Source organism: Oryx dammah, unplaced genomic scaffold (assembly GCF_014754425.2).
Source record: "Oryx dammah isolate SB20612 unplaced genomic scaffold, SCBI_Odam_1.1 HiC_scaffold_11232, whole genome shotgun sequence".
Taxonomy (NCBI): Eukaryota; Metazoa; Chordata; class Mammalia; order Artiodactyla; family Bovidae; genus Oryx; species Oryx dammah.
Window position 1 is genome coordinate 3,567,817 of NW_024080625.1, and position 24,529 is coordinate 3,592,345.

A 24,529-nucleotide genomic window follows, 5' to 3' on the forward strand; every position below is an offset into this window, starting at 1 on the left:
CGTTTTCCATTTTCTGTCTCACTTAGCTAGTGGTGATGAGAATAAAAAGGATAATGTCTAAAAGCACACTTTGAAAAATGACATGCAAGAAAACATGTATTAATTAGTAACGACCCCATCAAGCTCCTTTAAGAAACTAATTAGTGTGAATATAGACAGGCAGGGGAGATAGAGAGAGGGAGATGGAGAGAGAACCAGGAGCGCCTGGTACATAGCAACACTATGTCTTACACATTTGCTAAAATATTAGCTAGGTAGCTACTAAATAGTAGGTAACGTTTGTTGAACGGTAACTATATATACCATATTATCTCATCTAATCCCCACAGCAACACTGTGAAGCAAATATTACCCCCATTGTAATGATGAAGTAACTGATGTTTAATAACACCTTAGAAAGTAGGGGAGCCAGAGCTACATTCAGGATCTCTTGACTCTAGAACCTGAGTGACCTAAAACACTATACTGCCTTTTAGTGATGCCTTCAGCAGCCAAACTTAACGTTATTAATGTACTTCTTGAGACAAATCTTATTCTTATCAATGGGTATTTGCAAGTTAATCCCTTAACTCTTCAAAATCACCTTGTAAAATCAGTCAGTACTCTTGAACCACTTTACTGCTGTTCCACCAAGAACCATCACCCACCTTTTTTGTAATGAAAATAGTTCAGGAATACCAAGGATACCAAATTGTGTGTTGAGGGTGGTCAAGTTCCTGGTCGCAGAAAGTATAATACATGTCTTATGTGTTCAGTCACCTAGTCATATCTGACTCTTTGTGACCCCATGGACTGTAGGCTGCCAGGCTCCTCTGTCCATGGGATTCCCCAGGCAAGAATACTGGAGTGGGTTACCATTTCCTCCTCCTGGGGATTTTCCCAGTCCTAAGCTGGGCCTCCTGTGGCTCTGCACTGGATTCTTTACCACTTGAGCCACCTGGGACACCCTAGACAAGCCTCAAGTATGTTGTAAAACCAGTAGGCTTTGTGAACTGCTTCGTACTTGTCTTTATCTGTACTTGCCTTTGCCTCATGTGCTATTTAAGATTGCTCACTGCCCTTGAACCTAATTCCTTCCAGGACTTTAACTAAATTTTTTGTAATTTAGAATTGAAAACCAAGAAATAGCAAAGTCAAATAACATCAAGTTCATTATTAGGGAATTGGTTAAATAACCATAATAGTTCCATGAAATGGAATATTAGACTACTATTTAAAAGAGTGAAATAGACTTATATGTCCTGGTATGGAAAAATTTTCCAGGGATGTTATTATGTAGAAGCAAACTGAATATTCGATGGAAGTGAGCATGGGGATAGATTGCGTATATGTATGTTTATTACATAGACTTTGTGGGGAAGGTTCACAAGAAAACTGCTGACAGTGGCTACTTCGGGAGTGTGACACAGGGCCTGGGGGTGGAATGGGAGTGGAAAGTTTACACTCTTTAAAGTATCTTTTTCACCGTATGCTTTAGGGGAAGAAACTAGTTACGAAAATTGTTTTTTAAAGAACTTAAAACCACTGCAATGAGACTTTTTCTCTTACCTACAGAAAACTTGAGAAAAAAATAATTCAGTGTGGTTACTTAGACGACCAGAGCTAGAATGAGCCATCAGTACAGTGCCACCTGCTCCAATCTGCATTCTCCCCTCATCTCCCTGCAGACTGCCTCTGCATCAGCCACAGAGGCCACCAGGACTGTGCACATCACCTTGGCCTTTCCACTACCCAGTGGGGGCCATCCCTCTCCCATACCATCCCTGTGCTTCTGAATCTTAACATTCCTATAAGACCAGGCCAGATGCCATCTCCCAAAAGGTTTCTCTGATCCTCCAAGATAGAGGGAAGGATCTCCCTTTCTTCTTTTTTTGGTGTAGCCTTTATAGCAAATAGCACTTCCATTATTTAGGGCTTCCCAGGTGAAGCAGTGGTAAAGAATCTGCCTGCCAGTGTCAGAGACACAAGGAATATGGGTTCAATCCCTGGGTTGGGAAGATCCCCTGGAGTAGAAAATGACAGCTCACTCCAGTATTCTTGCTTAGAAAATGGACAGAGGAGCCTGGTGGGCTACCGTCCATGGGATCACCCGAGTCGGACATGACTTAGCAACTCAGCACAGTACACATACTTCCATTATTTAGGCATATATATTCTGTTTCCTGTTGAGCACTGATCCCTGCAAAGTCAGGATTAATGTCTAATTCTTCCTTATCTCTCCCCCCCCACCATAAAATCCAAAACAGTGCTTGCCTATAGCTGATCTCAGTAAAGTTTTCCTGAAATGATGAATGACTATGTAAGAATTAGCTTAGTCTTACAAAGGCTTTAGGGCAAACAGTGTCCCTTACAATTTTGCAAACTTATCAGAAGGAAAAAGATCAGCTATGAGATTTCGTTCACCCTCCAATTTTAAGTAGGCTGTGGAGATGTAATGAAAATTATAGAAGGTTAGCAAGGGACTCACCACCCTTTGGTTACTTTCCTGGGAATGCCTCCTTCATTTGAAAAATCAAAATAGAGACTGTTAAGAAATACTGTATGAGGTTAGCACTGCATTGCTAAAAGGGCATTTGTTGCTAAATTGCTATTTGCAGAAAGGACAGTAATTTTCATTGTCAGTTTATAGCAATTACCTTCACTTTGTGGTGGATTGTTTGTTCCAATTATAGGTAAAGTCCCTCTCTTAATATTTACCTTTGTAGATGGTTATCATTATCCTACCACCAAAAAGATGCAACACAGTATTGCCTATAATCACAGTGTTTGCAAACAAATCAGTAAATAGCCATTCAGTAAAGATAAATCTAAAAAATGAGGAATGCTATAAGCCAAGATCAGACTACCAGATGCCTTCTCTAGTGTTTTACAGTTCAGCCTGCATAAGCGGTAGGCAGAAATGGAATTAGAACAACAGACTCATCAACACATTGCCCTCAGTCCTGTTCATATATTATGGTTATTTGATCATTACTGTCGTATCACATATATGGGCTTCTTGTTCTATCAGGAGATTTACTGTCTTAAACAACTGCCTCAGCATAGCTCTCTGGAGTCTCTCAATCTTTTTCTGCAAAATTTACCAAATTGGAGTGAGATTGCAGTGTACCTTTGCAAATATTCTGCATGATCTTGAACTTTCATTGCTTTATTACTTCAGATATATTCCTAAAAGTTTGAATCATACCCACCAAAGATGATAATTTTGCTCTTAGCCATAACAAAGATGGTCTGTGTGATATTTGTCAAGTCATTCCTGGTAAATGTTGAGTTGTCTTCTCTGGGGGCTCTGAAGCAGGCAGTTCTTTGCCTCCTAAGGAAAGACCAAATTGGATGTTGTGATATCAAAACAGGCACAATAAAGAGGAAGTCAGTAGGAAATGCTGCTCTTCTGATGATCCTAGGAGGTCCCTGGGCAGAGGCTCACTCATCTTCCATCTTGTCAGTCACTTACTTGTTTTTAAAATTCTTTGAGTTATGGTCTCCGTTCCTTAGAAATGATTTGAAGAGAAAATTGTTGTCCTTCAGCTGGCAGCAAATATCACTGGCCTCAGTCTCTTGTTTGGGAATAATGATACTGGAAGGGGAGCAGTGGCACATTCAGCCTTGCCAGCATTTGAAATACATGTAGAAAGGACAGCGGCAGTGCCCTTGAACTCTATTGAAATTCACTGGATGAGGAAGCTTTTCAGAAATGGGGAAATAGGAAAGGGGTTAGTGTTGTGCTAAAAATGAATGCCTATTTTGTAAACAGAAGGAGTTGGCAAGTGTAAGAGATAGGTCCCACCCACTGTTTTTAAAAATTGAGCGGTTATGCTTAGTTGATGAATCATCTGAGATGTGTCTGATAAGGGCTTCCAAGAAGTCGATTCTCATAGCCCCAGAGATATAGGAGTGGTGTGCGTGTGAGTGTGCACATATGCATAAACGTGCAGCATGTACACTGAGTCTTCACTCAGATCTTCCTATGCAGAGTTGCATCCAGTGCCCTGGTGCTACCCAAGGGCAACAGCGTGGCCCCATTTTGGAGCCCTGTGTTTTTCTTAGTCTGCATGAAGCAGCTTAACTAAACTGCCTGAGGTTTTAACAGTATTATTCAGAGCCGTGATGCATAGAATGCCTTTAATGTTTACTCTTGGGGGTTACAGTAAGACCGATGTGTCACACAGTAGGTTCAAGTAGTCCAGAAACTTGGATTTTCCAGATTCACTTGAACTCACAGAGTAGCAGGTAGTTCAGTAGATTGGAAAACTGCCCTGGTGTGGGCCAGTTAGTCTGGCTTTGTTCTATGGCTCCAGGCTTCACCTTTGGTCAGGCACACTGTATCAGTGATCTACATCTGTATCAGGGTCAGCCAACTATAGTCTACAGACAGAAGCCACCTGCAGCCTCTATTTGTATGGCTTGCAAGACGAGAATGGCTTAATTTTTTTTTAAGGGTTAAAAAATGATACTTATAAAGCATGCATTGTTTCATGGAATCTTTGTAACAATTCTATTTATCATCCCATTTTACAAATAAAAAAGCTAAGATTTACAGAGGCTAAGTAACTTGCGAGGATGATACCAGTTGGAGTGGGAGGAGGGACGGGAGGGCAACGATGATGTATTCCTCTTAACTCACCTTAAGTGTATGGGTTGTTACCTTGGAAAAAGAAAAAGTGTGAATTGAGCCTGTATTCCACTATTCATACTGGAATGGAAGTCCACACAGTCCAGCTATAGCAGGTCCCTTTACCTAATGGTTATATGGAATTCTTTCGTCACTCAGGGGTCACATCTTTAGAGTGTAATAAAGGCGGCATCATTGTGAAAGGTAAGGATCTAAGTTTGAGGAGAAGGGAAGCCAGTGATCCTTGTGGAATGGAAGGAGAGGAAGGAAGCCATTTCTCAAGTTAAAAATGGAGCGCTCACAAAACCCACAGCCTTCTATCAACAACTATAGGCAAAAAACAGGAAGTGGTGGTACATGGCTCTCTTTCTTGCTGATACAACTTCCTCATTTAAACTCAGACCTCCTCCTAACTTTTTTAGCTTCTCAAAAGCATCAACTAAACTGATAAACTCTATTTCTATCTGCGTATCTCTTTTAAAAACTTCTCTCTCTATAGGATTATATTAGATATTATTTGATTTGATCACCAGTGATATACATTCCTTGCCTTAGACGAAACAAAGTACCTAATCAACAGTGTTGTTTTGTCTAAGGCAAGGAATGTATATCACTGGTGATCAAATCAAATAATATCTAATATAATCCTAAAGAGAAAGAAGTTTTTAAGAGAGATACGCAGATAGATATAGAGTTTATCAGTTTAGTTGATGCTTTTGAGAAGCTAAGAAAGTTAGGAGGAGGTCTGAGTTTAAATGAGGAAGTTGTATAAGTAAGAAAGAAAGCCATGTGCCACCACTTCCCTTTTTTTTTTTGCCTATAGTTGTAACCAGTCCATTCTGAAGGAGATAAGCCCTGGGATTTCTTTGGAAGGAATGATGCCACCTCATGTGAAGAGTTGACTCATTGGAAAAGACTGATGCTGGGAGGGATTGGGGGCAGGAGGAGAAGGGATGACAGAGGATGAGATGGCTGGATGGCATCACTGACTCGGTGGACGTGAGTCTGAGTGAACTCCGGGAGTTGGTGATGGACAGGGAGGCCCAGCTTGCTGCGATTCATGGGGTTGCAAAGAGTCAGACACGACTGAGCGACTGAACTGAACTGAATCCACAGTGAGGCTAGTTTAAGAGAACCTTTGCACCATAGAATTTAGATTTGCCTACAAGAAAAGTAATGGAATTGTACAAATAATTGATCCTCACCTGTTCCCTGCTCAGCCTTTAAAAACCATCCCTTTAATTCTCTTGTTCACTCTGTAAATATTACAAATAATCACATGCTACCAGATCCTAGTGTGCTGGTCTTCTGATCCTCAGAATGTTGAAATTTAATCAGGGTGTAGTGACTAAGAAGTCCATTTTGGGACTGAATAACTAGATGTTTCTGCTCTTTTCCATAAGTATTTCATGAGTTCCTTAAATTAAATGGGAATTATATTAATAAGCTTTGGGCTTAAACAGATGTACACCCCCGAAAAAAGGGTTTGGAATAATGATACTGGCATTTGAAAGATTCTTTATATTTTTTATTTTAATACTATTATTGTAAAAGTAAGATAATCATTAAGGCCATTTTGAAAATGTATATAATATAAAAAAATCACTCAGAGTCTGTTAAAACCAGCTCAATTATTAATGCTTGGATACATTTTAATCTAAGTTTTTTTGTCTTCTGCTAGGGTCTTGCTTTTCACACTGGTATTCTTCTGTGGACATTTGACTTTGGCAGACAGTAAAGCATGGTGGATAAAGACTCTGGAGTTTGACTACCAGAGTTTGAGGGCTATGATGCTGGCTTTGTGACCTTGGATAAAATATTCAACCTCTCTGAACTTTAGTTTCCTTATCTGTAAAATAGGTAGTAATAGTACTATTCATATGTAAAATACCGTTAAAAGTGTTTAGTGTGGGCCTGACAGAGTGAATATTTAAATTTATTGTTCAGTTCAGTTGCTCAGTCTATCCAACTCTTTGTGACCCCATGGACTGCAGCACACCAGGCCTCCCTGTCCATCACCAACTCCCAGAGCTTGCTTAAACTCATGTCCATCGAGTTGGTAATGCCATCCAACCATCTCATCCTCTGTGTTCCCCTTCTCCTCTTGCCTTCAATCTTTCCCAGCGTCAGGGTCTTATTGTTAATATAAATTTATTGTTAGCAGTGATCAACAAAGTGCTTAATTATACTGAATTCTCATTGAAGTAAATGAAAGCTCTAGGAGGTGCATTTGTTATGTAAAAAATAATTTTGAATTTTTCAAAATATTTAAAATTTCCTCATGAATTAGAACTGCTTGTCCCTCTCTCCTAATTTTCAGGCGTGTGTTCTTCCATTTAAGTTCTCATCAAAAAAAACTTCTTCTGTGTGCCCCTTCCTTTCCACTTAAGCCTCTCCCACTGGCATCACCACCCAGACCAGAAACTATACTGCACCACCCACTCTGCACGTACCCTCCAGACACCCTGCTCCAGACCACACCTCTTCTATTTCCCTCCGGGGGCTTCCCTTTGGATACTCCCAACTGTACCTTGTATGTCATTTAAGACCTCTGTGCTTCCTTCCCTGTCCAGCTTAGATGTCACAGCCCTTCACTCCTCGCTTCCCCACGCCTGAAATTCCCTTCTTCCACTGGTGCTGTATCACACTAGCCTGGAAAAGCCCTGAACCTGAGCTCCCTGACCACAAAGATGAATGACATTTCAAATTCACCTCACTGGGCTCTCCAGCCCTTCCTTCATCCCCAGCAGGCACTCTGCTCTCTTCATCAGTATTTTAAAATATGGATGTGAGAGTTGGACTATAAAGAAAGCTGAGCACAGAAGAATTGATGCTTTTGAACTGTGGTGTTGGAGAAGACTCTGGAGAGTTCCTTGGACTGCAAGGAGATCCAACCAGTCCATCCTAAAGGAGATCAGTCCTGGGTGTTCATTGGAAGGACTGATGTTGAAGCTGAAACTCCAACACTTTGGCCACCTGATCCCCAGAGCTGACTCTTTTCAAAAGACCCTGATGTTGGGAAACATTGAGGGCAGGAGGAGAAGGGGACGACAGAGGATGAGATGGTTGGATGGCATCACCGACATAATTGACATGAGTTTGGGTGGACTCTGGGAGTTAGTGATGGATGGACAGAGAGGCCTGGTGTCATGTGGTTCATGGGGTCACAAAGAGTCGGACACAACTGAGCGACTGAGCTGAATTCACTTCATAGAGATATTTCTTATATGAAGAGTTAAGGGTGGAATGAAAGAGTGGGGAGAGTCAGTGGAGATGAGAGGTGAATGAGAAAATGGGGAAGGTGGAGACAGCCTGGAAATGTGGAAGAAAGGTGGGAGGTAGAAGAGAGCTTGGGAGAGGCCAGCATCACAGGGAAGGACTGGAGAGAGATGATTGGCCAGGAAAGAGAGCTTTTCCTACACTTTGTTCAATTCCCTTGTCCTGGGGCTTTACATTTTCTTGCAAATATTCTGCCTCAATCAGCATCTCTGTCTATGAGTTTGAGAGTGAAGGGCTGCAGTTTGGTGGGACACGATGTTAGATAAAAGCAGGATGAGTAATAAAGACTACTTTCTCTCCAGCGAAGTTTTCACGTGGACTATTCTAATGATGAGGATGGCAAAAGTTTTATATTTTTTAAGGAAATAATTCATTTATTCATCAAATATTTATTGGTACATTTTATGTGCCAGACACTCTCCCAGGCACTGGGGATTTCAAAGGATATAGAAACAGAGATACCTGCATGATAAAATAACGTTAGAATGTCAGAATGTTTTTCAATTCAAGAAAGCTTTCGTGGGCACCAAGTCACAGAGCACCGGTGCTCTGGCTCCATCTCAGGTGCCAGCACACGTGCGCAGAGCCCCACAGCTCAGAGACATGTGCAGGCAGAGCAGAGAGGCATCTGCGGCCGCCTAAGGCCTTAGTGTAGGGATGCTAGTAAGATCATTCTTTCCTGAGTGACTTGGTGTGAGAGAAAAACACCAGCTTGTCATTCGCTTCTTAGGCAGGGGCTCTCCAGATCTCACAGGAAGCTGGTGTTCTTTTCTGGTGAGGAGAGAAGAGGAGCTACAGTAATGATTCACCTAGTAATTGCTTACTTTCACGGCCTCCCTTGTGATAAGAAAGAGCTGTTCATTCCTCCCTTCTAGCCCTTCTTCCTTGATCTTGATGTTCTCCCAGCCTCTGCCTTCTCAGATGAACAGCCCCTACTGGTGTAGAATGCGGTTAGTAAATTCTTCCTCTTGGACACCCTCCCAGGAGGGTGCCCTGGCCCTGAGTTCCCAGAGGAGCACTTCGGGCCAGTGCAGACCCGACTTTGCGTGGCTCTGGGCCTCGGGCCGCCGGAACTCTGCCGAGATGCCTGTGCCCACCGTTGGTTGCCCCTATGTTCCCTTTTCTTCTCAAAGCAGAACTGAAAAGAGACAGGAAATTACCAGAAACCTAGCTTTTTCCTAAGAACTTACAGAAAGGGCAGTGCCCTAAGGTTGGGAGTGCAGGCGGAGGACGGGTCAGCTGAAAATAGGCCCCAGATCCACTTTCCTAGGACCAGCTCAGCTCCTTGTTTGGGCTGAATTAACTATCAAAAGGAAGATAATAACTGCGCTCGTAAGGTTTGGGTTGGAGGACTAGGCCTAGGAATTCACAGGGTTCCAAGAGTCAGGGTCTCTCAAACAACCTCAGGCCTAGCCCTTGGCTCCAGTCTTAGCACCCTGCCAGCCAAGACCTTTACTTGGAAAATCCAGCTTGGCACCCCATCCCAGACCCCCACCCCCACACCCACACCCACCCCTCACAGTTAGGTGTGGACACTATTGCTCCTTGCTGAGCTGGCTTGTGGATTGTACTTCAGAGGCGTAAAAGTAGTTGATATAGTAAGTCACCAGCCTGAAATGCCATCACCTGGTAAGAAATAAAACAGGCATCTCTGGACATTAATTTTTAAAAAGGTTTTATACTCTCATCCAGGTTTAGATAGAAGAGGGGGAATTATATAGTGTGGTCAACTTCAAGTCATGCCCTAATACCCTTAGGAAGTCAACCAAAGGAAACAGACAGGACTCACTTTCATGCTGAGAGTCAGTCAGGGCCCCACAGGAATGGCATTGGTTCAGCTGTAAATGCTTCCCGTCAGCCCAGTCTCACCTGGACAGTGGTGGGGTCCGTGCCCGGGTAATCACACTGAGCATGCAGACAGTGTGGCAGGTGATGTGGTGGCGCTGGTCCAGAGGTTGTGAGAAATAAACACTGAGGTGGACATGCCAGGGGACCAGAGTTCGTAGCTTTACATCCTGGCTACTCTAGGTGCAGTCCATGGACCAGCGGCGTCAACTTACCTGGGAGCTTGGGAAAAATACAGAACCTGACGTCCCATCCCAGTCCTGCTGACTTGAGAGTCTTCAGTTTAACAAGAACCTAAGGAGATTCAGATAGACTCAAAGCTTGAGAATAACTGCTTTAAACTCTGGCAAGGGAGAGGACAGGGAGAGTCATGCTGGGAGGATTGGTAAGGGTTCTCTCTTTTTTAAGAGAAGTGGGGCCTGGATGAGTTAAAAGCCCTCACCTGCGTGGCAGCCTTGAACACCCCCTTCTGAGCTATTTCTGGATCCACAGTGGTGATGGCTGCTTCATCTTCGCCTCTTTCAAGGGCTCTGACTCTCGGTTAGAGGATGTCATATGATTTCTTGTTATATAGCTGGGCTGTTAAAAAGATAGTTTCATCTGCCTTACAGTGTTGTGAGGTTGGGTTTTATTCTTTTTTTTGAAGGTATAACTTATAAAATTCCTAATTTAAATTAAAGGATATAGGATTGGATGAATTTACCCAGATACACTTGTGAAATCACTACAGCCATGGTATAGAACATTTCAATCATCTTAAGTGTTGGTTCCAGTTATTGTCACAGCTTTCTATTTCATTAGCATAAAATACTTTTAAAAATGAAAAATTTTTAAACATTAGCCATATAATCTTTGTATCTATTATAGAAGAACAAAGAATCACAGTCCTATAAATATGTTTTAAACAATGACAGATAAATGTTTTTAAAGTAGATGTTTAGGTGTTCATTGTTTAATGTATGAGACAAAATTTTCTTGCAGCAAATAGAGGAAAAATGTCTCTGAATATATTGCCAGAGGACTGAAAATTGACAAATTCCATCCCAGATTTCAAAAGTGGTACAAAGTAGAGCCCAAACGTCATTCCAGAGCAAATTACTAAATAGCTTATTTATGTGCAATTACTGCAGGAAATATTGCTCCGTGGGCCAAATAAGTATGTCCTAAATAGTCATGCTAAACTAATTTATCTTTTGAAGAATGAGCTGGTAACACAGGGAATACTTCTCAATACTCTGTAATGACTTAACAAGGAAAAGAATCTTAAAGTGTAGATATATGTATATGTATAACTGATTCACTTTGCTGTACAGTGGAAATTAACATAGCCTTGTAAATCAATTATACTCCAATAAAAATTTTAAGAAGAGTGAAGTGGCAGGTCACAGGACTGGCTTAAGCAGAGTGTACCATGGTTTTTGTAAGATATTTGGCAGAATCTCACATGACTTAAAAATGAGATTGTAACCTTTGTAAAGTCACTTACTGTTAGGTAAGTGTCTGCTGTGTGCTATGTGTGATATTATAAGTATAGGTAAATAGGACAGGCCATGAGTGCATGCTTAGTCGCTCACTCATGTCTGACTCTTAGTGACCCCACGGATTGTGGTCTGTCACACTCCTCTGTCCATGGAATTCTCCAGGCAAGAATACTGGAGCGGACAGCCATTCCCTTCGCCAGAGGGTCTTCCCAACCCAGGGGCTGAACCCACGTCTCCAGCACTGCAGGTGAATTCTTTACCATCTGGGCCACCAGGGAAGCCCAAGGACAGGCCATGGCTGTGAATTAAACCATCATGGTCTGCCCTACAGTCCAGTGGCAGAGACACACAATAAAGCAATCAAACAGATTTCTCTGGCTGCTGGATCCAAGAAAATCAAGAAAAAGGAGACAGAGAGGTTATCACAGCTGCCCAGAAATTAAAGATGATAGTGGCTCGGATTTGAGTAGTGGATGTGGAGATAGGAAAAAAAAAAGCAGTGTATGGATTGGGGTTATATTTTGGAGGCAGAAATGATAAGACACTTGCCCGACACAAGGGATGACAGAATGGATGAGAAGTCAGGGGTGATGTCTGCTTGGAGCAGTTGTGTGGACAAGGGGCTACTTTCTAGATGGTCTTGTTCCATTCAGAGTTGGAACCACACTCAGGATGAAGCTTAAGTCTTCTTGGGTGAAGACTTGGATGAAGGCAAACTCAAGGTAGGAAGCTGGATGAGGTAATTGATACATAAGTAAAAAGGCTCAACAATTTAAAAAATATTGGGAGACTGGAAAGATAAAAGGTAATGAAAATAAGTACAGACCCTTATACTTGACTTTTCAAAAAGTGCACAGGATGGAACTAGGAAGACTGGCCTAACAGCAGTTCCTACCAGAAACTCAGTAAGAATGAAAAGTGTGACCTGCTTCCATAAAAATGAAAACCAAAATAGGTCGCTTTAAAAGAAGCAGGGTGTAAAACACAAATTAATCATCTTATTGTGCTTTGCACTTTGCACTCCAAAACTAATGTGAGACCATCATGCACACAGCCATTAAAAAGGGTGGATGAACAGCTGAAAGTACTAGAGATGATCAAGTCAACAAGCACCGTCTTAAAATGAGCACCGTCAGATGGACTTTGAGGTGGAAGAGGGGATAGATTTCAAGTAGATTCAGGTAGGTCCGGAGGGTAAAGTAAGGACTCAGGATGAAAATAGCAGCACTGCTTTCAGCTCAGCCTCAGTTCCAGTGCACAGCACTTTCCAGAATCAGGATGGGTTGTACTTGTGTCTCCTGATAGGAGACCTGGCAGACCTATAAGCCTTTGTGTTGGCACAGAGCAGAGAGGCTTCTCATCCTGGCTGAAAAGCTGGGCAGGGTAGTCTCTCAAGGTCTCTCCTGAGTCCAGGAGTCTAGAATTCTGTTTCCTAACCAGGGTTTCAGAAAAACATCTCTTTCTGTTTTATTGACTATGCCAAAGCCTTTGACTGTGTGGATCAAAATAAACTGGAAAATTATGAAAGAGATGGGAATACCAGACCACCTGACCTGCCTCTTGAGAAATCTGTGTACAAGTCAGGAAGCAACAGTTAAAAGTGGACATGGAACAACAGAGTGGTTCCAAAGAGGAAAAGGAGTATGTCAAGGCTGTATATTGTCACCCTGCTTAGTTAACTTATATGCAGAATACATCATGAGAAATGCTGGCTTGGAGGAAGCACAAGCTGGAATCAGGATTGCCGGAAGAAATATCAATAACCTCAAATATGCAGATGACACCACCCTTATGACAGAAAGTGAAGAGGAACTAAAAGCCTCTTGATGAAAGTGAAAGAGGAGGGTGAAAAAGTTGGCCTAAAGCTCAACATTCAGAAAACTAAGATCATGGCATCTGGTCCCATCACTTCATGGGAAATAGATGGGGAAACAGTGGAAACAGTGTCAGACTTTATTTTGGGGGGCTCCAAAATCACTGCAGATGGTAACTGCAGCCATGAAATTAAAAGACGCTTACTCCTTGGAAAGAAAGTTATAACCAACCTAGATAGCACATTAAAAAGCAGAGACATTACTTTGCCAACAAAGGTCCGTCTAGTCAAGGCTATGGTTTTTCCAGTGGTCATGTATGGATGTGAGAGTTGGACTGTGAAGAAAGCTGAGCACTGAAGAATTGATGCTTTTGAACTGTGGTGTTGGAGAAGACTCTTGAGAGTTCCTTGGACTGCAAGGAGGTCCAACCAGTCCATCCTATAGGAGATCAGTCCTGGGTGTTCATTGGAAGGACTGATGCTAAAGCTGAAACTCCAGTACTTTGGCCACCTGATGCAAAGAGCTGACTCATTGAAAAAGACCTTGATGCTGGGAGGGATTGGGGGCAGGAGGAGAAGGGGACGACAGAGGATGAGATGGCTGGATGGCATCACTGACTCGATGGACGTGAGTCTGAGTGAACTCTGGGAGTTGGTGATGGACAGGGAGGCCTGGCGTGCTGCGATTCATGGGATCGCAAAGAGTCGGAGACGACTGAGCGACTGAACTGAACTGAGCTGAAAGGGTCGGACACGATTGAGCAACTGAACTGAACTGAACCAGCCTCTTGGTTCTCAGGTGACATAAAATCTAGTGGAGTGTCCCTGCACCATGTTTACAAAGTATCGCTGATGTCAGGGTTCTCAAAATTCCTGACCGCATTCCTCGCAAGACTGACCCCCCTCTACTGCTTCCCCAGGACCTGTGTCCAGTCATGTTCTAGATCCCCTCCTCTTCAAGGCTGAACATCAGTCTGGACTATTCATACCTTGACAACTGCCTGGTGCTGAGGTTTGCTTCCCATTGAAACAGGCCTTTTTCAGTGAGCAGCTTTTGCCCCAGCCGTATGAAAACTTCTGGTCAGTGGTTAGCAATGTGAAAGGTTTCCCAGGTGGAGCAATGGTAAAGAACCCACCTGCCAGTGCGGGAGATGCAAAGGAACACAGGTTCAATCCCTGGGTCGGAAAGATTCCGTGGAGTAGGAAATGGCAACCCACGCCAGTATTCTTGCCTGGAAAATTCCACGGGCAGAAGAGCCTTTTGGACTATAGTCCACAGGGTCTCAAATAGTTGAACACGCCTGAGCGACTGAGCATGCACACACGTAGCAGCGTGAAAGCTTATATGACACCCAGATGAGATGAAAACATGAATCACTTCTGTTGCTTAGTCCAGGGGGTACCAGCTTATGTTTCTCCTCCAGGAAACCAAGCTATATGTCCAGATGTTTACTTGGACAAATGTCGTGTCCGACTCTTTGTGACACCATGGACTGTAGCATATCAGGCTTCTCCGTCCATGAGATTTTTCCAGGCAAGAGTACTGGAGTGGGTTGCCATTTCCTTCTCCAGGGGATCTTCCCAACCCAGGGATTGAACCCAGGTCTCCTGCACTGTAGGCAGACGCTTTTACTCTCTGAGCCACCAGGGAAGCCCAAATAAGGGCACAGTTATGCTCAAAATAAATGTTCAAATAAGTCATTTTTGTATCTCAAGTCATTCTTCCTGGTCTTTCTTTTAGACGTCAACTCCCACTGGAGCCTCTTAAACTATTCTGGGATCTGTGATAACTAATTAGATACCTTATCACTTCTTCTAAGAATCTAAATAGGGAGGTGAATTTTTCTAAATTTTAATCCCATTAGTGCTAGATTCTGTTACAGGCTAAAGCAGTCTTAGAGTTTTAATATATACAGAAGTTGCCTCTTGGTGACAACTTAGAAAAAACTTTTTGCTCTTTATTAGCTTTCAGTCTCTGAAGGGAAGGTGTATATGTTTGAAGGCATGGAGAAAAGGGTCTTCAGGGATTGGCTATCAGACTTACTATGGGGTCCTTTGGTTGGGGGTGTGGCCTGATGGCTCTCAGACATGGAAGCAAGGGGCTTGTCATCACTGCGGGATGACCTCAGTTTGCCAGTGTTAAGTGTGGGGAAGAAGGTAGCTGAGTTTCCTGCTAAAATCTTCCCTGATCAACCCTTTTCTCCCACTTGGAAAAGAGAAGGAAGCGATATGCATGCGTGCGTGCTGAGTCACTTCAGTGGTGTCGACTCTTTATGACCCTGTGGACTGTAGCCCTCCAGGCTCCTCTGTCCATGGGATTCTCCAGGCAAGAATACTAGAGTGGGTTGCCATTTCCTTCTCCAGGGGATCTTCCCGACCCAGGGATCGAACCCAAGACTCTTGCATCTCCTACACTTGCAGACGGGTTCTTTACCACTGGGGCCACCAGGGGAAGCCCTGATACAAGTGCGCCATCTCCAAAGCAAGTCCACCCAAAGGAAAGGCAAAGCGGCTTCTGGTATGAGAACAATGCGTGGTCCTAGCTGGGGGAACAGATGTTTCCTTAGAATCTTTCTTTTGCTACTGAAGACCCAGTTCTTCACGCTGAGGGCCTTTGGTTAACCATTAGGTCAGTCAGTCAGTTCTGTCACTCAAGTCGTGTTCGACTCTTTGCGACCCCATGAATCACAGCATGCCAGGAGTTCATGCAGACTCACGTCCATCGAGTCGGTGATGCCATCCAGCCATCTCATCCTCTGTCGTCCCCTTCTCCTCCTGCCCCCAATCCCTCCCAGCATCAGGGTCTTTTCCAATGAGTCAACTCTTCCCATGAGATGGCCAAAGTCCTGGAGTTTCAGCTTTAGCATCAGTCCTTCCATAGAACACCCGGGGCTGATCTCCTTCAGAATGGACTGGTTGGATCTCCTTGCAGTCCAAGGGACTCTCAGGAGTCTTCTCCAACACCACCGGTAGACATTAGTAATTATCCCTCCTGCCAGGTATGTATTTTGAGAGGTCATACTCTTTACTCCATACCTCGGGGCCAGTGGTAACACGCACTCTTCTCCTCAGCTCAGTTCCAAGAGAGTCGCTTGAGCAGAGGACAAAGTCGCTCCAGAAGAGCACGTGGCTAATCCTCACAAGTTCCGCCCACTCAGCCTCCAGTTGGGAAGCCCAAGCTCTCTGTGCCACACAGAAATAAATGCCCTGTGGCCTGGCATAGGCACATGCGGAAATTGCCATTTAGGGTTCAGTGTCACCGTGAATGAACTCGGAGTGAAACTCAAGGTCTGCTTCCTCAACATAAATATTATCTTACAAGATGAAAGAGAAGTCGTAGCACAGTTGTGTCCTGTGTCTTACTCTGTGGCGTATCAAGCCATGTTCCACTGCTTATCTCAGAACTGCTCCATTGCTTAATAAATGCTTGCTCTCAGCTTTTCATGTCCCTCAACCAGAATAGGTAATAAGGGACTTACCCTCTTATTCACCCTCTTACTCTGGGATCTGAGTCAGTACATATCCAGATGCACCTCCTTATATTCATACCTAAATTCCCCTTTGTTAGCTGGTCAGTTGTACCTTCACCCAAAGGGTTAGGTTTTCTGATCTTTCCCCCAGATTTTGTTTTACGTCTGGTGAGCCCTGTCACTCTTACATTTCCTGGCCAGTCTCCAGCCCTTCATCTTCTCCGGCCTTGACTGTCTTTGCTCCCCCATTTATCTCCCCATGGTTGAAACATAGGCAAAACAAAGTGCTGCAAGATAGGGGAAAACTAAGAAGCTGTCTTTCTGCCTGGGGCAAGGGAAGACACCCTCAGCAGGGGTTCAGCAGGTGTGTGGGATGTGGGGAAGTCCGGGAAGAGGCCCTTGCAGAGAGAACTGCACAAGGTGCCAAGCATTGCCCAACAGAACTTGCCAGAAAAATAATTGCCTTAATTATTCAGACATGGAATCAATTACACTAAAGCGTTGTTTACAGGACATTTTTCCCAACATCAGGAAGTGAATGGTTTCATCTAGAAGACTGGAATTTTGTTCTTGTTAATAAATAAGCTTTATTTTCAATTTTTATGTCTGTTTTAACCAAATGATTCTGAAATCTGTGTCATCTCCCACATCATTTTTAACTGTGCTTTTTTCTTGAGGAAGGTTCGGCCATGAGCCAGATGTACTAAAACAAAAACATGAGTTCATCATTCAACAAAGTCTTTTCATCACAGTTGTCAGAATTTTCCCATCCATTAAAGGAGGTTCTTTTAAGAGACACTGGGAGCAAAAAAAAAAAAAAAAAAAGTGAATCATCTCAGTGGTTTATTTATTCAAAAATAGCCATAGAGTAAATAGATGGAAAGAACCCTAGACACCATTTGCCTTTATATTATAGGCAAGGAATCTAGGAATGGGAGACCTCAGGCAAGGTGTCCAAAGTCACGTCACTGACCTAAAGGTCGCTTCATGCCTTCCTCTCCCAGCCCCCACCCGTCCCTTCTCACACTTCCTCACTTAGATGTCACAGAAAGTATACCATAGACCACAAAAGCTTTCTTTCACAATGTTGTTTTAAAAGTCACCTCAATTGAAATGATCCCAGAGTGCCATTTATATTTAAGCTTAGAATTACGTAAAAGATTTGAATTCTTGGAGTTACAGTCCAGTGAGCAGTTCTTTACTTGGTAGAACATTTTTATTGAAGATGTTAAGGAGGGTGTGACTAATAGGTTCCAGTATTTGGATTCTATCAGTGAATAGTGTTAACCTATGAGTCAGCCCTGGCCTTTCTACAGTTTACGGTCAGAGTCTTTATAGTTATCACAAGACTTATTTTCTTTGCTTTAGGGTACTTTTGACTTCAGTAACACTGCTGTCTATATATTCAATCAACCTGCTGTTGATCTGTTCAAAGGAAACAGGTAAGCTGTTTGTAAAGCCAAAGTGATAAATTCTCACAGTGACATTATGAACAAATGATACTATCCCTGTTCAACAACTTGTATATTAAAGAAAAACAGTACTTTGACCTGTTGTCGCTGGAAGACCTATAGTGGTATTTACTTAGAGTAGATACAGGAACATATAAATGAACTTGTTATGAATAGTAAGCAAATAACATTGCAATTTAAAGAGAACCCTCAAATATACTTGCTTTTCTAGTTTAAGATGACTTCATTTTAAAGACCTTGGTTTTTCCTCAAGTGTTTATAAATTCAGACCAAGGATCCCATGCTTTTATATTATAGGCTCCAAGGTTTTAAAAGTAAACAGAGCTTTCATTCTCTTTTGTGCATATTCCAAGGAGAAAATGTGACTCCCAAGCAATGTGGGCGTCAGTGTGCTGTGAAAAGACTTTAAGTTCTCTGGGCAGTGTAATACCTGAAGTGTTTATTTTCTATTCCTGGGACACTGGATTATGTTTGTAATACTTTGACTTTTACGTTAGCTAAAATCACATTGGCCAACCATTACTGTATATAGATGACTCCATTTACCTGGAACATTTTGTAATAAACTGTGGATCTAACTATTGTCTAGTTTAAACATCAGTCTTATGAAAGAATAAACAAAAGTTTAATTATAGTCTAACCCAATTTCTTTCTGTGAACCTTTTGAAAAATGTGAGCAGAACTGTTACAGAAACATAAACCCGTTTTTTTAATGAATGGTTTAACATTTGTTGAGATGAGCGGGTTGAAGATTTTAGAATTTTGCTATTGCCTAATTATTCTCTCGAAAGAGTTATCTGCTGCTCTCTTTTGTGAGTGTCAAATCTCTGAAATAAAGATCAAAATTCTAATGTTGTGGTTATTACATGTTTTTATGTTATTATATTTAGAACCCACAGGCATTGTTGGAATATTATTATTCCTTGTTAGCCTCATCAGTTCAAAAGGAACCTTTCTTCCCAGCCATCAGGGTTTTTGTTTTTAAATCAAATTTTTATTTTAATGATATACACCAGACCTGAGAATAAAATTAGAATGGGAATTTCCCCCCAGTAAAGTAGGGAGATTTTTGAGATAATTAAAATGAAAATAAGGCTTATGACCTAATCATTTACTTGTAATGCTCTTGTAGCCAACCTGAAAAAAAAAATGGTGGTCATGTCTGACATTTTTAAGTCAACAGGTTATTTTTGTTTTGTAGTGAGAATGCCTTAATCCTTGCAAAGCCAAGAAGACTATGTATATGATTTTTGATAAAGACCCAGTAACTTGGGGAATAGTCAATAGAATGGTGAAATCTTGGCTATTTTTAATGTAGGGAACTCATCATTTTTTCTGTTCTCAACTATGTTTTTTAAACAGGCTGCATGGTTTATGAAAAGCTGGGAGAACAGGTCTTTGGCACCACAGGGAAACTCGTCATCTTTGGAGCCACCTCCCTACAGAACACTGGAGGTAAAAAGATTGTTTTTTCTATACATTAAAGTTGTGAATGTTATTACTATTTTTCCTAATCTCAGTGGTTGAGTGGCCACATGAATTTTAACACAATTCAAGCCGTATCATTCTCATTGCAATGAAAGTGAAGCAGAGACAGTAGTCACTTACAACCAATTACAGTTACAGCCAGGGGTATTGGACAGTGTCTACAGCCATCTTTCTGTCCTACTGAAGGTTACTCTAGAGACAGTCTGGTCACCTTGTGTATAGCTTGCAACATGAGCCTCAGTATCTTCTTTCTAAAAATGTTCTCATTTTCTTCTAGCAATACTGAGCTACCTCTTCATAGTAAAAAATGAGCTACCTTCTGCCATAAAATTTCTAATGGGAAAGGAAGAGGAATTTTCGTAAGTTATAGACTGTTGTTTAAAAGATAACTGAAATGTTTTTAATTGAAATGTGGGCTAATAACCCAAGTTTTTGTTCTATGAAGACTGCAGAAACAGAATTTTCCCTAGGCTGTTTTTTCTTGGTTTGCTGTTTCTTGTTTTTCTTGTTGTTTCTTGTTTGCTTGGGGGTATATAAATGAAGGAGGCAAGGAGAACCGTTTGAATCTGAGCATTTAAAAAATAGATTCATCAGCCGTGCTAAGACGCTAAGTCCTGCAACTTCTCAAGAGCTTGAAATCGACATCTAGTTTCTATGAAATAAAACAGATATGGAGTATTTTTAATACAGAAATAGAACATGCAAAATTAAGATCCAAAATCCTTCCTTAAAGAAGAGACAGAGCATTTTGGGAGCAGAATTGACATGAGCCAGCCTCCTTAAAGGTCCAGCTCACCTTGGAAGGCATTGCCTCTGCGTTTGGCACGCCATTATGTTTTGACTACCTCTTGTTGAACAGTTCTTGTCAGTCTTAGTTTCTCTGTCTTCTTTCAAGGGAGAATTGTAGAAGCCAGAGTTCTTAGTGTTCTAGCATCAGGATTCAAGGTCAAATATAAGCAATTAGGGAGAAAGCAATGCCTACCTGTGGTGACTTATTTTTTGACGATATTTACCAAGCCAAGCAAAAAAGGAACTTTCTCTTTAAATAATTGAAAAGACAAGTTGTAATCTGACAAAACGTAATGTGTGCATTCAGCTTTGAAGTCATATAAATAATTCAGAGGAATGGCACACTTAGCCAGTGGGGAAGAGCAGGGGAGAAGCAGTATCTCTTCCTCAGTCACGTGGAGAGACAGATGATAGTAAATGACTAGTGGTTGGCCTAAAGTGTTTAATGAAAATTAATTAACAATTAATTGATTTGTAATAATAATTACAATTAATGGTAAACATTAGTAATAATTAAAAAAATTTAATACTGTGAAATTTTACTTGTGAGAAAAAAAGTCACTTTCTAAGAAAATACGGCTATCTGCTTAAATGCCTTCCAGAGCCTGGTACGTGGATGGCCGCCTGATGGTGGTGGTAGTTACCTTTGGCATAATTCTCCCTCTGTGTCTCTTGAAGAACTTAGGTAAGATCTTGCTTTTATCACAGTCTCTACAGCACTCAGATGAATCAGAAACCTAATAAAAACAAACAACTTTGCTCCCTACTTTGACTTGTAGGGTAAAGATTGAACAATAAATTGTAAGTATTAATGAGGCACGACTTTAACAGGGGATAAAAACACTGGCTTGTATGCGACTTTGTAAGCAGTCCCTCTTCTAAGCCATGGAAGTGTAAAGGGGATCCTGGGGCCAGCAGCAGAAAATGCTTTGTCTAAAAGCCCAAAGTCCAAAAAATGGAATTCTCCTCATAGAAGGTCTTAACACACTCTGATTGTTTAGATGGACAGAATTTCACAGCTAATACCAAGACAGAAAGTGGCTTGTATTTTTACCCAGAGGAGAAGGGGACAATAGAGGACAAGATGGGTGGATGGCATCACCAACTCAATGGACATGAATCTGAGCAAGTTCCAGGAGATGGTGAAGGACAGGGGAGCCTGGCAGTCCATGGGGTCACAAAGAGTCAGATACGACTGAGTGACTGAACAGGCAAAAATTGATACTATGAATCAGTCTTAAATGATCAGAGTCTAACCAGTCTCACTGAAGGGAGAGAAAAAAGTGAAAAGTGGTAGATGATCACTAAGCCATATCCACTTGGTTTTGACATTTTTGCATGTGTGCTTATATTTGGAGACAAGAATCCCTGATGTTATGAAAATTTCATGTGTAAAATAATGCAACCAGACCTCTATCCAGTCCAATGCCTCTGAAATGCATTTCCTTATAATTCTGGGCTCATTTGAGGCAGACATTTCAAGTTCTTACCGCTACTTAATTTTCTGGTTTCTGAGTCTGTATTTAAGCTTTTCTGTGTATATATAGCTCTTTTTAGTGCTAGTGGAGAAAGACTCTTCTCCCCCAGAAGTGAGAACCGTGCAGCCCCCAGAGACCACTTAGCTCTGCCTTTCTGGAGCTTATGGTGTTCCAAGATCTCCCAGGCATTCTAAGGGGAACAAAGTCAAGTTCCTCGGGTGCTCAGTTTATCCCTAGAAATCACTTCATCTCTTCTGTGCATATTCAGTATGTACACAGTAAGTACATAATCAAGAACTATTGAATGGATCAAGGAGTAAATGGATTTGGCTATAGGAATTCATTAGAACACAGCAGCAGAGACTATAGCCAAATTTGGGAGGCTCTTTTCCCCTGGATTCTGGAAATCTGTGTTCTCTAGTGTGTCAGGAAGAACTGGAATCAAAGCACATGCTACTGTATTGTTTTAATTTAAAGTCACCATTTTTTTGCCAAATAAGATAGTCCTATCAAATAGAAAATCTTATATTCATATTAGCATGTATGGATATTATTGGAACCCCAAACTGTGCTTGAAATAATGCATTGAAATAGTTGATGATAAAATAATAATAATAATTCTTTAAACTTTTTTTAGGTTATCTTGGCTATACTAGTGGATTTTCCTTGAGCTGTATGGTTTTTTTCCTAATTGTGGTAAGTGCTGGTTGAAATGGTTGGCCTGGTTTTGCCATAGTATGATGCTACATAATAATTATGCATTATTGGGCTTTATTTGATAAAGTTTGATTGTTTCTCCTTTATTTTTTTTAATGCCAGGTTATCTACAAGAAATTTCAAATTGCCTGTTTTGATCCAGAGCTAAATTTAACAAGTCTTAATTCAACAAATGTGGACATGTGTACGCCAAAATATGTTACCTTCAATTCAAAGGTACGTTTCTTGTCCTTTAGATATAAAAATAGGAGTGTTTTTACAAAGGACATTGTGTTTCTTAAACTCGTTTTAGTTAAACTGTCTTTGACGCATTTGTTCTCAAAGGAACAGGGTACCACAGGTTTCAAATGCCGCAGTCCATGTAACGACCTAGAAGAAATATATGAATGGTGTATTTCAGTGCTCCCCTTTACCCAGTTTAGTGTAGGACCACCTAAAGTATTCTCTGCGGAGACCTCTTTCCGCACAGTTATCTCAGCTCTGCTATTTCTTACAGTTCTTTAAAAACAAATTAATAACATCCTTAGCCCACTGCTGCTTCTTTTCTTAAAATTAATTTTTTAATAGGAGGATAATTCCTTTACAATGTTGTGTGGGTTTCTGCCATACAACAACTTGAATCAGTCCTGACTATATGTATACCCCCTACCTTTGAGCCTCCCTCCCACCCATCCCCATCCCACAGCTCACTGCTTCTGTCTCGTGGTGACAGAAAGGAATACCTCAGACTTCCCCAGCTTGTACAGTTAAAATAGACTCTACCACAAACTGACACTTCGGGAACATTCATACGACATATTGGGGAAGGGTAGACTATAGAAACAGTCAGGCTTGGATTTGAATCCTCAGGCAAATTGTCAACTCCATTTGTAAAACGATGATTCTATTGTGTATCTTATAGGGTTTCTTAGAATGTGCCTGATACCTTACTTGGGCAAAATTATAGCATGAGAAATGTTACTTTTCCCTTCTTCTCTACCAGCTTCTTTTTGCATAAGAAGTTACTATATTGAATTATCTTTTTCTGAGAAACTAATTTAGATTGATCTCTCACCTGTTCTCTTTAAACTCTTAAAAGTACCCCAAAGTAGTGAAGTAGTTTTCTTTTAAGAAAGTCATTTTCTCTTTAGATGCCATATTTAAGTCTGACTGATACACCCCTTATAAAGCACAGAGCAGTGAAATGAAGGTGCGTGTTCTGGCTGTGTTGCCTTGCCTGTCTTGGAGGGAGCCAGGAGAATAGTGCTGGTCTGTCTCAGGACTGTGGGGACTCAGCGAAATAACAGAGGAAAGTGCTAGTAACCAGCTAGTGCCACAGGTGACGCAACGCCTGGGGGATGTAAGATACACTGTAGGTGAGCCTGGCTGTAAAACCCCTCTCTGCCAAGTGCCTAATGTCTCAAGCTAGATAAGCTGTCTTAGAAAAGCTGCTCCTATTTTAGATATCAAAGCTCCCCTAATAACCAAATAATCCAAGGATTCTGAAGGGCTGTCAGATAAAAAGACAGCTCAGAAATACTGGAGCAATACAGTTTTTATGGTAAAAATGCTTTTCCATAACGTTTATTTTTTCTTCTCAAATAGACCGTGTACGCTTTACCAACAATTGCGTTCGCTTTTGTCTGCCACCCGTCGGTCCTGCCAATTTACAGTGAGCTTAAAGAGTAAGAGATTTTTTTTTTTTTTTCAAACTGAATCATTTTACAGCCCCTCATTAATAGGCAAGTGCTGTATCAAAATAAATGGACTCATATCATGAACTTCAACATTTACTTTGTCATTCTTGAGCAAGACACAAACCTGCAGTATATTTTGGCCATAAATGTATAAAAAGTGTTTATTATGTGGGCTTTTTCTTATTAATTTGGTTTTTCAAATTCTGTGTTACTTAAGAGAGTTAAAGTGTTTGTGTTGCTTTATATTACTTGTGATTAGTTTGCAGATGAATAATGGTAATCTTAGATTCATCTGTGAACCACTGAATACATTGTATATGATTTGCCTTTTGGTTTAGTTGGAAAAGGCTGGTAAACCAGGCATGAAGAAATGAATGTTAAGACCACAAACTGGACAGAAGAATACTGT

At 41.4% G+C, this 24,529-nt stretch overlaps 1 protein-coding gene across 1 annotated transcript in view; it reads left to right on the top strand.

Annotated features, from left to right (window-relative positions):
• LOC120861341 (sodium-coupled neutral amino acid transporter 1) overlaps nucleotides 1–24,529 on the top strand; it is a 58,412-nt gene that overhangs the window by 19,563 nt on the left and 14,320 nt on the right. The window contains exons 4-10 of the mRNA XM_040236987.1: nucleotides 17,869–17,942; nucleotides 19,335–19,427; nucleotides 19,738–19,819; nucleotides 20,852–20,934; nucleotides 22,365–22,423; nucleotides 22,547–22,660; nucleotides 24,029–24,108. Coding sequence (XP_040092921.1) covers nucleotides 17,869–17,942; nucleotides 19,335–19,427; nucleotides 19,738–19,819; nucleotides 20,852–20,934; nucleotides 22,365–22,423; nucleotides 22,547–22,660; nucleotides 24,029–24,108 — 585 coding nt within the window. The remainder of the gene's footprint in view (nucleotides 1–17,868; nucleotides 17,943–19,334; nucleotides 19,428–19,737; nucleotides 19,820–20,851; nucleotides 20,935–22,364; nucleotides 22,424–22,546; nucleotides 22,661–24,028; nucleotides 24,109–24,529) is intronic.